The sequence below is a fragment of the Balaenoptera borealis genome (genome assembly GCF_965194805.1).
Source record: "Balaenoptera borealis genome assembly, chromosome: 2".
NCBI lineage: Eukaryota > Metazoa > Chordata > Mammalia > Artiodactyla > Balaenopteridae > Balaenoptera > Balaenoptera borealis.
In genome coordinates, this window is record NC_138867.1 from 55191328 (window position 1) to 55205602 (window position 14275).

Below are 14275 nucleotides of genomic sequence, written 5' to 3' on the forward strand. Positions count from 1 at the left end.
AGCATAGACTTAAAGTTCTCACTTGAAATTGAACTGTTATTTTTCAAAGTCCACTCAGCTTGAGGTCCCTGCATAACTGTTCCATTGCCCCCTTTATCTGCTGCCATAACATCTTGTGAGGGGGTCCTAGGTTTGGTCCTGTGAAGTTTGGACTTAAGGTTTTTCAGTAGTGTCAATTCGTCGCTGAGAATCTCCTACAGAACGACTAAGAAACACAGCGCTGGTTGTTATGGTGTAAAGAAGTCACAACTCATTTAAGCCGATCACCAAGTAATGATAACAAGGATTCAAGTGGGGGCTTGCTCTTTTGATCTACCAAGAGTTTCAAATGGCAATTATCATTAATTCTTGGATCCCTCAAGTCCTGATAGAAAATCAAGGCAACCAGAAACTATCATTTTGTGAACAGACAGCTATTAAAAGCACATTAATAATCTATAGTGGGTATAGCATATGCCTTCTAAAAAGATTTGCAGCTTGTTTCTCTGTGGTAAAGACACAGGACTTCTCCAACCTAATTACAAAGCAATCAAACAATTTAATTAATCTGGAAATCACTTTCTTAACAATAACTGCCTCTAAAATGAGGCACCCTGTGTAGCTCCCTTAGGTAAAGTACTGTTTTGATGTACTGCCTGTGTATTAGCAACGCTAGTTGCCCCTGGGGATCCTGGAGTTAATTACCTATTCAACGCCTGACCACTACTAAGGTTTCCTTTACCAGGTCAGAAACAGTAGTCTATAACGTGTCATGGCACTCAAACATCCGAGAGCCAGCAAATCCCTGGGAACAGCTGGATTTGAGTAATAAGCAAGTGCTGCACATATGGGCAGAGAATTAACTGGCACCAGTTTTCGTTTGAGCGTCTCTCAGGTATTGCTTTGCAGATGGGTGGATGAATTCAGAGAACAGCGCTGTGAGCAGTGAAGGTCAAGTATAGGACTCTGGTTTCAATCCATCTTACTTTCTTGTCCTGGGGAAGTGCTGTGCGTGTCCACAACAGTCCGGTCCTCATCTCTAAGCTAAGACTATATAAGGTGTGCTTTATAATTCAATCTGTTCTAAATTAGTGTTGTTTTGTATAACAAAATAGTACCCCTAAGACTTAAGAGACAACATAGAAATCAATTTTTATTTCAAATGAGAACAAAGACCTCAAAGACTGACTTCTGCCTATTTAATCTGCTAATCTTCTAATTTCTCCCTAAGGAAAATAGAGGAATTTTCTGTAACAAATGACAAAAATGTCTAGAATACTCATCTACCCTTTTCTTCTACTATTACTACCGCCCCAATTCTCTCTGAAAGTTCCCTGTTAATGGGACAGTCTACTCACATTGGAAGCCTCAGTCACTTTTAGTCTGTAATCTTTTTCATGACTTATTTCTAATCCATCACCAATTACCCTTGGTTTGCTCACCAGAATATCCTTTCTATTGGATTTCCATGCCCTAATCTAGCTCTGTCTCCTTGGCAACACATCTGTCCACTCGGCATACTCATGCCAGCTTAAAATCTCTAGCATCTCTCTTGCATCCAAACATCTCTTAAGGCCTTCCACTAGGTAGTACCAATACATGTAGTTCACAACTCATTGGCCTTACCAGTCTGAATTCCCTGCTTGTAGAGAGCCTGTCTCCACTGCATTGCCCCGCTGTGTTTGGGTTGATTCTGTCCCCTTCCTGAAGTCCTTCCATTCCTTCTCTTTATCTCCAGCTTGCTGAACTGACCTCACATTAAGCTATAGTCTCTTGTCCTTAAGGAATTATCAGTCTAGTTCAGGCCACCTTCATTTTCTCCAATACCCCATTGCACTTAAGGGCCTTTGTGATAATGTGGGGGGTGTGTATTTGCATTTCAACTAGCTCTTCAGTGGGACATGAAACAAGAAGAAAGATCTGTGGTTAGTAAGATAATAGGAATGGCTCTATAGCTTGGAGTTGAGGAACATTGTTAATGGAAGTGCCTGGAAAGGCAGCATAGAATAGGAAGGCAAAACCCGAAGATGAGAAATGGTTCATGGTAGCCCTGGGTTTTTTGTTAGTTTGTTTGTTTAAAAAGCAGAGTTAAATTAACCTACCTCTCTATCTCTATCTCTGCCGATTCATCCTCAAAGTGATGGTCCGCCATGTATTATAAGATGTTACACAGCTTCCTGGGGGACCACTCCTTAAAATCTCTAAAAGTGAAAAGGTTTTTAAGATAATTCCTTGTCTCTCCCTCCTTCAGAGTCTTAAAAACATTTAACAAGTTCTCTGTAGTTCTGGTTGATCTCATAAAATCTCCAGATATAGTGTTCTCTTTACAAAGAACACAGGGCTAAGAATTTGGTGCCAAGTTTCACTGGCCTTATTATTTATTCTCAGTGAATAGGGTAGCAGGGATTGTTCTCAAAATGCCTTGGCTTCAATCAGTTGTTTTGTTTCTCCTCATAATTTACTGGTAGTTTGCTCTATGTGGGGTGTGAGCAAAGCGAACGTTTTTTTCCCAAATAAAAACAAAATCGACATGGAGATTTCTGGCATTTGATTTGTTTCCCTTTAGAAACAAGATTTCTAGCCATCTTGAAATCAAGACCTTTTAAGGAATATGAAGAGTGATGCACAAACTAAATTGGGGAGGGGGCCAGGGGGAATGAAGGCTGTTGGGAAAAGTTCAAAGAACTTAATTTAGCTGTGTAGATAAATGGACAAAAAGAGTCCTGGATTACTGGATGGCAAATGCAGAATCCATTTCTCCGGGGGCCCAAGGAACAACAGATGCAAAGGCATGATAAATTTCATTGCTGCAGGGGGAAAATGCTTCCTGATTCTCTGTCCTTAAAGAAATGGGCTTTTCAGCGCTTCCCAGTTAAATGGCTTTAATTGTGCTGTCTGTCATAAACTTAATGGCATCTGTTGATGCTATCACTATAAAATCTGCGACTTTAATTGAAAAATTTCAGTAGAGGTTGTAGCCAGTCCAGAAGTCCTCAAGGTAACACTGAAATTATCCACTTTAATGCGTTAATCTATTCTTTTTGCACACAGGTAATAAATTGTTTACCTTTAGAGCTAGGTACTGACTGGAAGGTGCCGTCTTGTATTCCTTACCCCTAATTACAATTGTCACTTCCGGTAAGAAATCAGTAATGTGGCAACTGGCTTGTTGTTAAGGATTAAACATGTCTTCTTGATTTATTTTCTTCGTTTCAAGAACATACAGGATTAGTTTGCCGCCTTTCCTAACCTCCTTATTTACACCAGCTTACAGTCCCATCCGGTCCTCAGGAAATTCTGCCAACCTAATTAAACATGCAGAGGGAGGTAGGGTGGTCTGGAGTGCCCTGGACCTCCCCTCACCTGCTGCCTGCCAAGCTTTCTCAGTGATCAGTAGCAGGTTACAGGTTCTGATGGGGAAAGTAGTGAGTCCCCCAGGAGCTACCACTTTACAGTAAGCAACCCATGCTCCACCTGCCTCCAGAGGACTTGGGGGGGACACCCTCTGCCAGCCTCTGTGTGACTGTGGCTTTTAAAGGCTGCCTGGCCAGTCACCACCCAGCTGCTTAGGAGCAGAGAGACTATTGAAGAAAATACTGATAAGGGTTAGTCCTGCTGGGCCACTAGGCCATGCTGAGATAGAGCTGGATCATTTGAGGAATAGGTCTGAACTGTTGGGTTCTCCCCAGTATTTTATGACTTGTTCTGACATTTCTCCCTTTAAAATATGTACTTTGAAATATGAGGATTCATTTTTGAGAACTCAGAATTTTATTTCGGTTTCTGTAAATAAAAATATCAAGACTGCCTCCTTAAAATGGAAAGCCTCGCCCTCCCAATTGAAGCATATACTTCTCCATCCATCCTGCTGTTGGAAATGTTAACATCTGGAAGAGTAGGAACCAGGACATTTGTATATTCATTATTCTGTAGGACTGAAATATTTAGATTGTTAAATATATGGAAAACTGCTGGTTGGTGATGTAGGTTTGTTTATTCATATATTACACACTTGGAAAGCTGTGCTGGAAGCCGACCTCCTGTCTCTGCTCCAGGTAAAAGTAAAACATTTTTTGAGGACATGGACATTTTACGAAGGTGTACAGAAACTTACTACTAAAGAGAAGAAGGTTTTGGATGTAGAAAAAGATACAAAAACAAAGTCATGATGTCAAGTTTTTTTCTTCTTTCTCTCTACAGGAAATAGCCCTCAAGATAGTCCAAGAAACTTCTCCCCCAGTGCCTCTGCCCATTTTTCATTTGCACGGAGGTAAGGACTTCTTGTGAGTAGAATAATGAAGTGTTACGTGGAGAATCCCATCCCCCCACCCCACTCCCTCCACTACCCTTTAGAGCTATATGTACCTCTCTTGGTCCTTCCTAGATGGTGGGCTCTCACTGAGGGCAGGAGAAAACCATTTCCACCTTTTCTCCCATCCCCAGTGCAGTGTCTCATACATGCTTTTGATGATCAACAGATTTTTACTGAATTATCTGAGCTTATATTATAAGGACTTGATTCACCTATATGTCTTGGTGCAATTGTTTTTGTTGTTGTTGAAATACCTTTTTTTTTTTTTTTTAATAAAAATGACGTTACTTGGCATCACAAGGTATAAACTCTAAGACGCCTTTCCTTGAGGGCACCAAGCCAGCAATTTAGTGATCCCCCTGAGGTAAAGCCATGAGGATGTTTTATGTTTTCTCTTCCTATCTTAGTTAGAATTGGACACCAAATATCAAAGTTATATGTCTCATATCTGGGTCAGTGAGTCATGAGAAAGTATTGTTGCTCAGAGGACAGTGGGCATATGATCCATTATCAAACCTTTTCAGTTCTGGATCTTCTACTGTGATTTCTCCCAGTCAGAGGAGTCTACACAGCCACCTCTTCTGTGTTCTGTGTGTGGAATTAGTGTACTTCACCCTGTCACATTCAAATCTTCACCTTCCTGGGTTCCGTCATCCCTCTCAACATGTATATACCCTGCCTCCTTCCACCCAGGAAAAACACACGGAAAACAAAATTGCCCCTTTAGCTAGGTTTCTGCATATTCAGAATGAATTCATTTTATGGTCTGAATGTCATAGATATTTGTTTATATATATATGTGTGTGTGTATATACATATTTTTTTTGGCTGCGTTGGGTCTTCGTTGCTGCGCATGGGCTTTTCTCTAGTTGTGGCGAGCGGGGGCTACTCTTCATTGCGGTGTGCGGGCTTCTCATTGCGGTGGCTTCTCTTGTTGTGGAGCACGGGCTCTAGGCGCGCAGGCTTCAGTAGTTGTGGCATGTGGGCTCAGTAGTGGTGGCTCATGGGCTCTAGAGCTCAGGCTCAGTAGTTGTGGCACACGGGCTTAGTTACTCCGTGGCATGTGGGATCTTCCTGGCCAGGAATCGAACCCATGTCTCCTGCACTGGCAGGTGGATTCTTAACCACTGCGCCACCAGGGAAGTCCCTGTCCTAGATATTTGTTAAATTTTCTTCAGAGACCTAATCATACCTTGAAATGAATAAAAGTAGCGTTTAATTAAGACACATAGGTAGGTTAAAAAAATAGATTTAACACGTGTTACTAACGAGCAAAACCTGTAGCGTCCTCACTGTCATTTGTCAGCATTCAATGCATTTTATATAACTAAATCCAGAGAAAAGGATCTGCTTGCAGCGTTTTCGGAATTCCTGATAATTCAGATTCTCTTGTAAAATCACACATTCCCCACCATATGGTAAATGCCTATGTGTACCAGGCCTCCACCATAGGGAGGACACAGAGTAATTAAGATGTGATCTCCAAGGGACTTCCTGAGACCAATACCCCGATTTTCCCCAATTCCAACTTTTGATACTTTCAGTGCTCATTTTAAGCACCATAAAGAAAATGTGACAATTAACTGGTCCCACAAAGCCTGTGTTTGTTTGCCCAATGAATATTAATTCACTGTGGTGGTACCATTCTAAGTGAAAAGGGAAATCTTATAAAAACTGATTAAAAGAAAATAGTCTTTAAAATACATTGCTCTTAAAAAGGGAATGCCTTTAATTACAAGTAGAAAGAAAATGCAAATCTCATTATAGCCCGCATTTAAACGTGACTGAAATCAGTCTTTTAATCCTGCCAGATTTATAAAAATGAAGATAATCTAATAATTAAGTGGCTGACTGGAGGACAGATGAATCTGGTTTCTATGCTATAAAAAAAAAATACACAAACCCCTAGGCATGTTAATTTTCAACAAATAAACCATAAACCGTAACAGAAGATTATCACAGGAGACCTCTGGTTCATTTTGCAGGAATTTCCAGATGGAACTCCCTCCACACTCTTCAAAAAGCATTAATTTAGATTAGGACATGAGTGATCATCTTTTTGAACTTTTATTCAAGTAAATAGAACCCTGTGTTTGCTATGCAAACTCAAATTGGCCTATTTTTATTTGACATCAGGCATCTTTTTCTTCCATTTTAAAGTTGATTTTTCATTCAAGAAACATGGAAATTCCATGGGTCTCCATTCCCTACCATTTGGCATGCATTTCTGAGCCTTTAGGAAGTAATACCATTTGGGGAGTTCCACATTTTATCATTTTGTATATTCAGTCCAACAGAGGGGAGAGATTGTCCTATTTTAAAAATTATTCTTGGGTGACACGATAAAGGTCAGACTTATTAATCTTTTCTGATCTTACTTATAACGTGATAATTTACCCCCCAGTAGACATCCCCTGTAAAGTTGAATTTCAGACTGGGAAATAGGATGACACACACTTGCTTTCCATATTATCTAATAGGTGTTTGAGAGCAAAATTATCAAGTTAGTTTTTTAGTATTGAGTTAAAATAAAAGGATGAAAATGAGCATCATAGTGTAGTAGATTTTGTCTGGAGCAAGGAAACATATTGTGTAATTTGCTAATCACTGTGATGATGCTGGTTTACAATCCATCTGATTGTGGAGTTACTTAACGTTTTATTCCTTGGTGGTGGTAAGATGGAGGTAATGACATTGTTCTGCCTTCCCCAGAAGTTGTAGAGGTTTAGGTAACATAAGTTGCTTTCACTTTCATTAGAAATGTAGAGAGAGGCACTTCCCTGGTGGAGCAGTGGTTAAGAATCTGCCTGCCAATGCAGGGGACACGGGTTCAAGCCCTGCTCCGGGAAGATCCCACACGCTGCATAGCAGCTAAGTGCGTGCGCCACAACTACTGAGCCTGCACTCTAGAGCCCGCGAGCCACAACTACTGAGCCCACGTGCCACAATTACTGAAGCCCATGCGCCTAGAGCCCATGCTCTGCAACAAGAGACGCCACCTCAGTGAGAAGCCTGTGCACAGCAACAAAGACCCAATGCAGCCAAAAATAAATAAATAAATTTTAAAAAAATTTTTTAAATAAAAAAAAAGAAATATAGAGAGAGCCCTGAATAAATGTTGTGGATGTCTCCTAGCTGTCTAGCTGTTATTTATCAGGTTAAATCTCAGAATATATTTCCGTAAGCAAATTACTGGAACAGACCTGCCTGCTGAGAGGTCAGGTCATGAGGCACTTGTTGAGCACTGGTGGGCAGAGTTACTCTGGTTGCATTATACTGGCATAGTTCATCTTGTTCCAATATCAGCTAGACCATAAAATGTTTCACACCAGATGACTGTAACAAACAAACAAAGAAATCTTCTTCCTCTTCATACAGTTGTAATAGGGACTTTTCTTTCTTCCTTTGTTGTATACCATATTAATCTAACTTTTTGTGGTTAGTGTTGAAATGATGTGGGTTTTTTGGGTTTTGGGGGGTTTTGTTTTTGTTTTTTGTTTGCCAATCTCTTTGTATCCTGTGTTCCCATCAGATGTTTTTCCCTTCTTACTTTTTCATTTAGTGTAACATTAAGGTTTCCACCCACAAAGAAAGCACTCTTTTCAAAAAAGCCTTGTTGCTTTGGCAAGAATATACTCTTGTTTTCAGGTAACATTTTACTGGTAGCTGCTGCAAAGAAAAGAGAACATTGTTAGTAGGATCCAAATTATACTTGTGTGATAGCTTTCTTCAGAAAAGGGCATGCTCTCTCTTAAGCACTGTATATAGCATATATAGGAATTTCTGACGTGCGGTTGTCATGGTAATGAAAATGCAATGGTCCTTTGTGCTCCATTTGAGTAAATAGACACGGACAACTTAGGGAACTTTATGAAACATAACTTATTTCTGGTCCGTGGCTGAACAGAGTACTGAGCATATTCTTGTTTAAACATCTTTCTAGTTGTGTGTTTTCCAGAGTAAGCAAATGTAATTTATGCTTCAGAACTAATAAGAACATGTCTCCTCTTGGAGTTGTTCATTCATCTGAAATATGTTCATTGATACCTGAGGGAAAGGAGAGTTAAGGAATCACAAAGCAAGATCATGGTGGGGGAAATTGTGTCCCTCACTCTTTCCAGAGATTAGTTTCTGATAATTGCTATTAAACGGACTGAACAAGTCCATTTAAAAATTGGAGGTGTTTAAAATAGAAAGTCCAGGAATGGGTTAAGTCTTTAATAATTAGGCAAATAAACTAGAACCAACCTGTGTCCATTTAATTGATGGTCAGATGTCTTTATAAGCATGTTTTTAGAATTATTTTCTTTTAACATTTTCAATAGTATAAAATTATTTCTAGAGAACATGTGATTTACTTCTTTTCATTCCTTTTATCTGGTATATTTACAAACATCTTATTTTGCTTCTTTTTTTAAAAAAAAAAACATACTTGATTCAATTGTACTCCAATCGTGGTCACAGAAACGACAGGTAAATTTTACTAAAATCTTAACATTGTACTACTTCTGTGATTTGTCCACCTGAATTTCTCCATTTTGTCTTTGTGGACCATTTGCATTTATTGGAGGCAACATCCCTGGTGGCCTATGATTGTATTCTCCCTTGACTATAATTTAGGCTAAAATGTCAGTTTTTTATATAAACATCTGATTGTGACATTTCTCAAAGTCAAGTCGAATGCTGATGAATTCCCTGACTTCAACTTACTGTGAATGTGTCTGTGGTAAATTTGGTCTACTCTTGTCTCTCATTTGGTAAATTAATCAAATCATGTGTTACAAAAAGTCTACATATGATCCTGCATCTAAGAAAGCAGTATAGCTCTTGAGAAAAGTATGTGTTTCCTGTATTCCTCGTGGCAAATGTGTGTATATTTGTTTTCACACTGTTATATGATTTTGAAGACATAGTCCACTCAAAATTGCTAGTAAATTAATGGTTCTGGAATGCCAGAGATTTCAGAAAATTAACTTTCTGGTGTCCCCTTGCCTTAGCAACAGTGTTGTCTTTACTACTTCAGCAACTCATCTGAGACCCTTGTAATGACTATAATTCATAGCCAGTGTTCAACCCAGAAGCTATCCATCCTGTTAAAACTTGGAGATAAAAACCATACTCTGTTAAGACTCCTGACAGCTTTGCCTCTATGATTAGGGCAGGTAACCCTACTCTTTGCATTAGGTTCTATCACTAGTGGAGAATTTTCATTCTTCACTCCCTGTCACTGGCTAGAGCTGGGCTGCGTACTCATAAACCCTGCAAGAGGCTTTTGCTGGAACACTTTATAAAGCCAGGTCGTGTCAGAAGGTATAATAACTCTTATGAGATTCTGTGCACAAGGTCAGTCACTTTCTTAGTGCTAAAATTATTTGCCACTTAAGGTTTGAGCCGGTCTTGAGCCCCCTGATGCCTTCTCCCCTCGGTGTGATGAGTAGGACTGCTCCCCTGAAAATAATAAGCAGAAGTCCTGAGGATGCAGTGGAAGTCCCCACGGGCTCTTGTACCATGCTGGAATTCAGGCCCTTCCAAAGATCATGGCCCCGGTTATCAGTTTCCAGATAAGAGTGTTTTTCCTCTTCCCTTTCTGTTTTTAGTCATCTGAATCTGCTGAGTCTGACTGATGTAATTATCCCTGGTATTCCTTTTGTCAAAGTGTATTAGTGAGAGATCAATAATATGGACCACCCCATTCACTTTCTACTTGTTTGGGTGTATTGATTCACTTTAAATAAAAGTCAACCTACTGTATAATGTTTGTTTACTCTGGCCCTTGCTGAACATTTCCACATCCTCACTGACTGTGTTTGTGTCATTTGTTCAACTAAAAATACTCGGTTTCCCTGGGGTTCCCATGTAACCGTACTCCAGTGTTGGCCTAAGCTAATCTCACTTTCTCACCAGGACTGATGGACGCCGCTGGTCCTTGGCTTCTCTCCCCTCCTCTGGCTATGGGACAAACACGCCCAGCTCCACGGTCTCTGTAAGTGCCCGACTTTTCCTCTCTCACACCCCAGAGCTCTTACACAGGCAGTGCTTTCTCTGGGTGCTTCCTGATAGGAAGGAGAGGATAAATTCTGCATGTCTGCCCTTCAGAGTAGGCAACACATCAAATGATGAGCTGACAAACATTAAAAGGACATACTTTTTGCTGCAGGCTTTTAAACTATGATGCACAAGTTGAGTGAGTCCCCGGATCACCAGTTGGGAGGAGACTGGGAGCTTTCCTTTTCATACCATTTGGTGTTTTGGGTGGGAGGAGGAAACACAATCTGGTTTCATTGCTTTGGTTCCACGCCAGTGATATTAGTACTGAAAATGCCATTAAACTTTGATCGCCTGGGTCATTTTTTTCTTGTGTGGCTTAGATGCAGAGTTTCGTTTTGTTTTGTCAGTTTTTCTCATTCAAAGGAAAAAAAATGGCAAGCCTTAAATCTGTGCCTTCTGGATAAGAACTTTCTTTTAAGGAGAGATTAAAAGAACTTAGTAGTAGATTAAGATCAATAAAGAGACAAGATGAAACCATGAAAATAGGATAGAGGAAGAAGGATACTCTTGCTGCAAACTACAACATTTCAACAGGAGCCCTAGCAATTACTAGAAGTGATTCAGTGGGTCAGATACATGCTTTCTCAGTTTAAATTAGTGATGTTGTGGGATATTTGTCTCCACGGAGCTTTATTTATTTATTTTTTTTACTTTTTAAAAATTGAAGTATAGTTGATTTACAATGTTGTGTTAATTTCTGCTGTACAGCAAAGTGACTCACTTTGCTCATATTTTAGATGTTGAAAGCATGGGCCGCCCACAGTGTGAAAATGAATGCTGATATTGATTGACCAAAAAGCAAAAAAATAATTTTCAAATTTTAAGTGGTGTTCTTCCCTAGACTCCTAAGTGTCTCCAATTAGAACCCAACCACCAGTAAACAGAGTACTTGTCTCTTTGGTCTGTGGCTTACTCGTACGTACTCTCATTGAATCCTCCCCATGCCCCAAACGTATATCATGTTCCTTGACTCTAAATCCTTTTTATTTTTACTGTATCACCTTGCTTTGCCCTTCAGTCAAGTTTTATTATAGTTTGGATACAGAAATTTCTCTTTTGCAAGAAAAATAGGGGAGAGTACAGGATCTTTCTTCTTTCCATCTCTAGTAAATCATACGTTATTTTAAAAAGTGAATCTAAAAAGCAAAAGTGAGCTACATAGAATTGGACCCCATTTGGTACAAATTACTTTGGAAATTATATTTTTATAAATACTTATTATGTGTTAGGTACTAGTCTCACTACTTACAACACATTGGCTTGTTTAATTGTAGAAACATACCTCATAATGTGGTTGTCATTATTGTCATCATTTTATGGATCAAAACTCTGAGGCACAGAGAATGAACTGAAGGGCTGTCTACTAACCCCCTTGTCTTAGCAATAAGAATACAAGTAAGGGTTCTAGGCGCTTGGCTTTTTTTTTAAGGAATTTACAAGGTATTTCTTAAAACAAACCTGATAATTAATAAATCTGACCTGGCCATCTGTCATAATGGAATCACTGCTGTACCTGACTTGCATATATGCCTAAAGAGAAAGCTTCCTGAGACAATTTTTAGTCACACACATGTATTCTGTGTTTCTAACAGCTTCTGCCCAGAGGTAGGGCAGTTTTTCTCTTAAGTGTTTATTTTATTGGAGAAGGTAGTATCGTATAATTGTTGATCTCTTATTCCTATTTTTCCCTTCAAACTCGAATTTTCTTTCAAAATTAACCTTTTTACCAAAAGACCAAAGGAACTGTTAAATTTGTGGAGTGTAGGTTTTGTTGCCCAGAAGTTTGGCTATTTTTTCTCCTTATTGGTTATTGATAAAAATGCTAATTGAAAATCTAAAATGCTTCTTCTCGTTTCCCCCAGTTTCTTTATGTTCTTGCCCTTCAAATATTAGGGCGAACATTGTGCAAAACTGCTTAGGAGTTGCATTTTCTTCTTTTCTAAATCTAACCTGAATTACTCTTAGAGTCTCATTTTCTGGGTTAACTGGTTGTGATTTAGCTAATTAGAAATGCATTTTAGTTGTTTCTTAAGATGAAAACACAGAATATGTACAAATAAGTTACAAACACTTTGAAAATGCAGCTTCAGTTTTACAGATAATTGCTGTTAGCTGAATTCCAGAATTGCTAACACTGAAAGGTAAACGCCATGTCTTGATCCCTTGGATATTACGGAAACTGAAAAAATTCGCAAGTGTTAAAATGCTCTATTCTGAAATTGTAAAGATTTGGTTATGTGAAGTTAATCAGTCCTTCCACAGAATATTTATGATTGCAGCTTCTCTTAACTTCAAATTTTGTAGTTAAAATTAATTTGCGGAGCTTTTCCAAGATAATATTCAGAACATAATTTTTAATTTGAATATAAGTAATATGGAATTGAAGCAGTACGAGGACATCTCCCATGTATTTCTTACCAGATGAATTATTTTCTGCTGAGGGAAAGAATGGAAATACGAAAATAAATACCTATAAATATGAGGTATGACTATAAAATAATATTACTTTTAATAAATAACAAGTGGAAAATTACACATGCATATGGATACTGTCCCTTGCAAAATGGTTATCTTGAGAGACTAAATGTTTATTTGAATGATACCATTACTCAGAACATTTTGGGGGAGCTCTTCTAATTGCCTTGAGAACTAGAAGCACAGTTTTTTTCTGTACATCTTCACTCTTTGAAAGTGGATTTGATTTTTGATGTAGTCAGAAGTCATATGCAAACTAGTTGGGTGATGAGACTCACTGGCACCACACTTAGAGAACATACTAGAAATATAAAGTCATGGGACTCAGTTTATTGGGAAATTCCCAAACTCATTCTTGAAACTCTAGTAAAAGTGCTGTTCCAAGGATGCGTTGACCAGCGGAAGTATCTTTTCAGTAAGTATATGAGGTCCTGAGGATGACACCTGCAGCCTCTGTTGGACTCACAAGTTCTCCTCTGAGTTCCTGACCTCTGCTGAAACTGACCCCTGGACTTCTCTGTTGTCCGTTATTGACTCACTTTTGGGGCCCTGTTTGGTACCTTTTGAACCCCCGGGCCATTTGGAGAGCCTACAGTTGTTCCCAGTTCCATAAACTCATCTCGGCGTCGCTTGGGTTCAGTGTCACCCTTTTCCCATTTACACCTTGTTTGTTCCAACTGAAAGGAGAGAAGCTCTCTCCCCAGAGAAGCCCCTTGCCTCTCACTTCTCTAATACTTACTTATCCCACCTCCTCATTCATTTTAACATGTCCCCATCAGTAAGCCCAGAGCACATTCCCTATGGAGTTCAGTTATATGGTATAACCACAAAATTTTCGTCTTAGAGTTAGCACGTATTAATATTTTGTTATATTTGCTACAGCTTTTTGTTAAATAAACTTTTAAAATAAATTAAACATTAAAATACAGCTAAAGTCCCTCGCACCCGTTCCCTTTCTCTTCCCTCACTCCACAGAGGGAACCACCCTCCTGAAGTAGCTTGTGTCCTTGCCATGCAAGCAAGGGTCCGTAGTACCTTATGTGAAACTCTTGAGCCTGGTGTGTTTTTGGAATTAACTTTCACATTTTAGAAAGGTAACATGATCCTCCCTGTACTGTACATCACAGCCCAGCAGCAACTGGGTCAGCAGCTCAGAATCAACTACATTAATATTTCTACAGCAACCTGAATCAACATTCGTACTAAGTGGATTAAATACATATTTTAAATAGCTTTCCATCAGTTCAATTAATGCTTTGCCACCAAAAGGGATTACTGTATACTTATGAACAAACTTCTGGGTTTTGGGGTTTTGAATTCTTGGATTCAGAATTGTGGACATTGCTTTACCTTTGAGAAATATGTACAAATCCTTAATTCTGTTTTCCTGTTTGCTCATTTCATCATCTTTGCTTTTATCGCTGCTGCTTGTCTTCTGCTGGCATTGATTTTCTTATTCTT

General features: G+C 39.1%; 1 protein-coding gene across 17 annotated transcripts in view; it reads left to right on the forward strand.

The window, feature by feature from the left end:
- The window catches only part of MAST4 (microtubule associated serine/threonine kinase family member 4), a 569187-nt gene that overhangs the window by 490351 nt on the left and 64561 nt on the right, over positions 1-14275 (forward strand). For all 17 annotated transcript variants that reach the window (XM_082372998.1, XM_082373008.1, XM_082373012.1 and 14 more), the window contains 2 exons: positions 4180-4249; positions 10196-10274. In XM_082372998.1, the coding sequence (XP_082229124.1) occupies positions 4180-4249; positions 10196-10274 (149 nt within the window). The remainder of the gene's footprint in view (positions 1-4179; positions 4250-10195; positions 10275-14275) is intronic.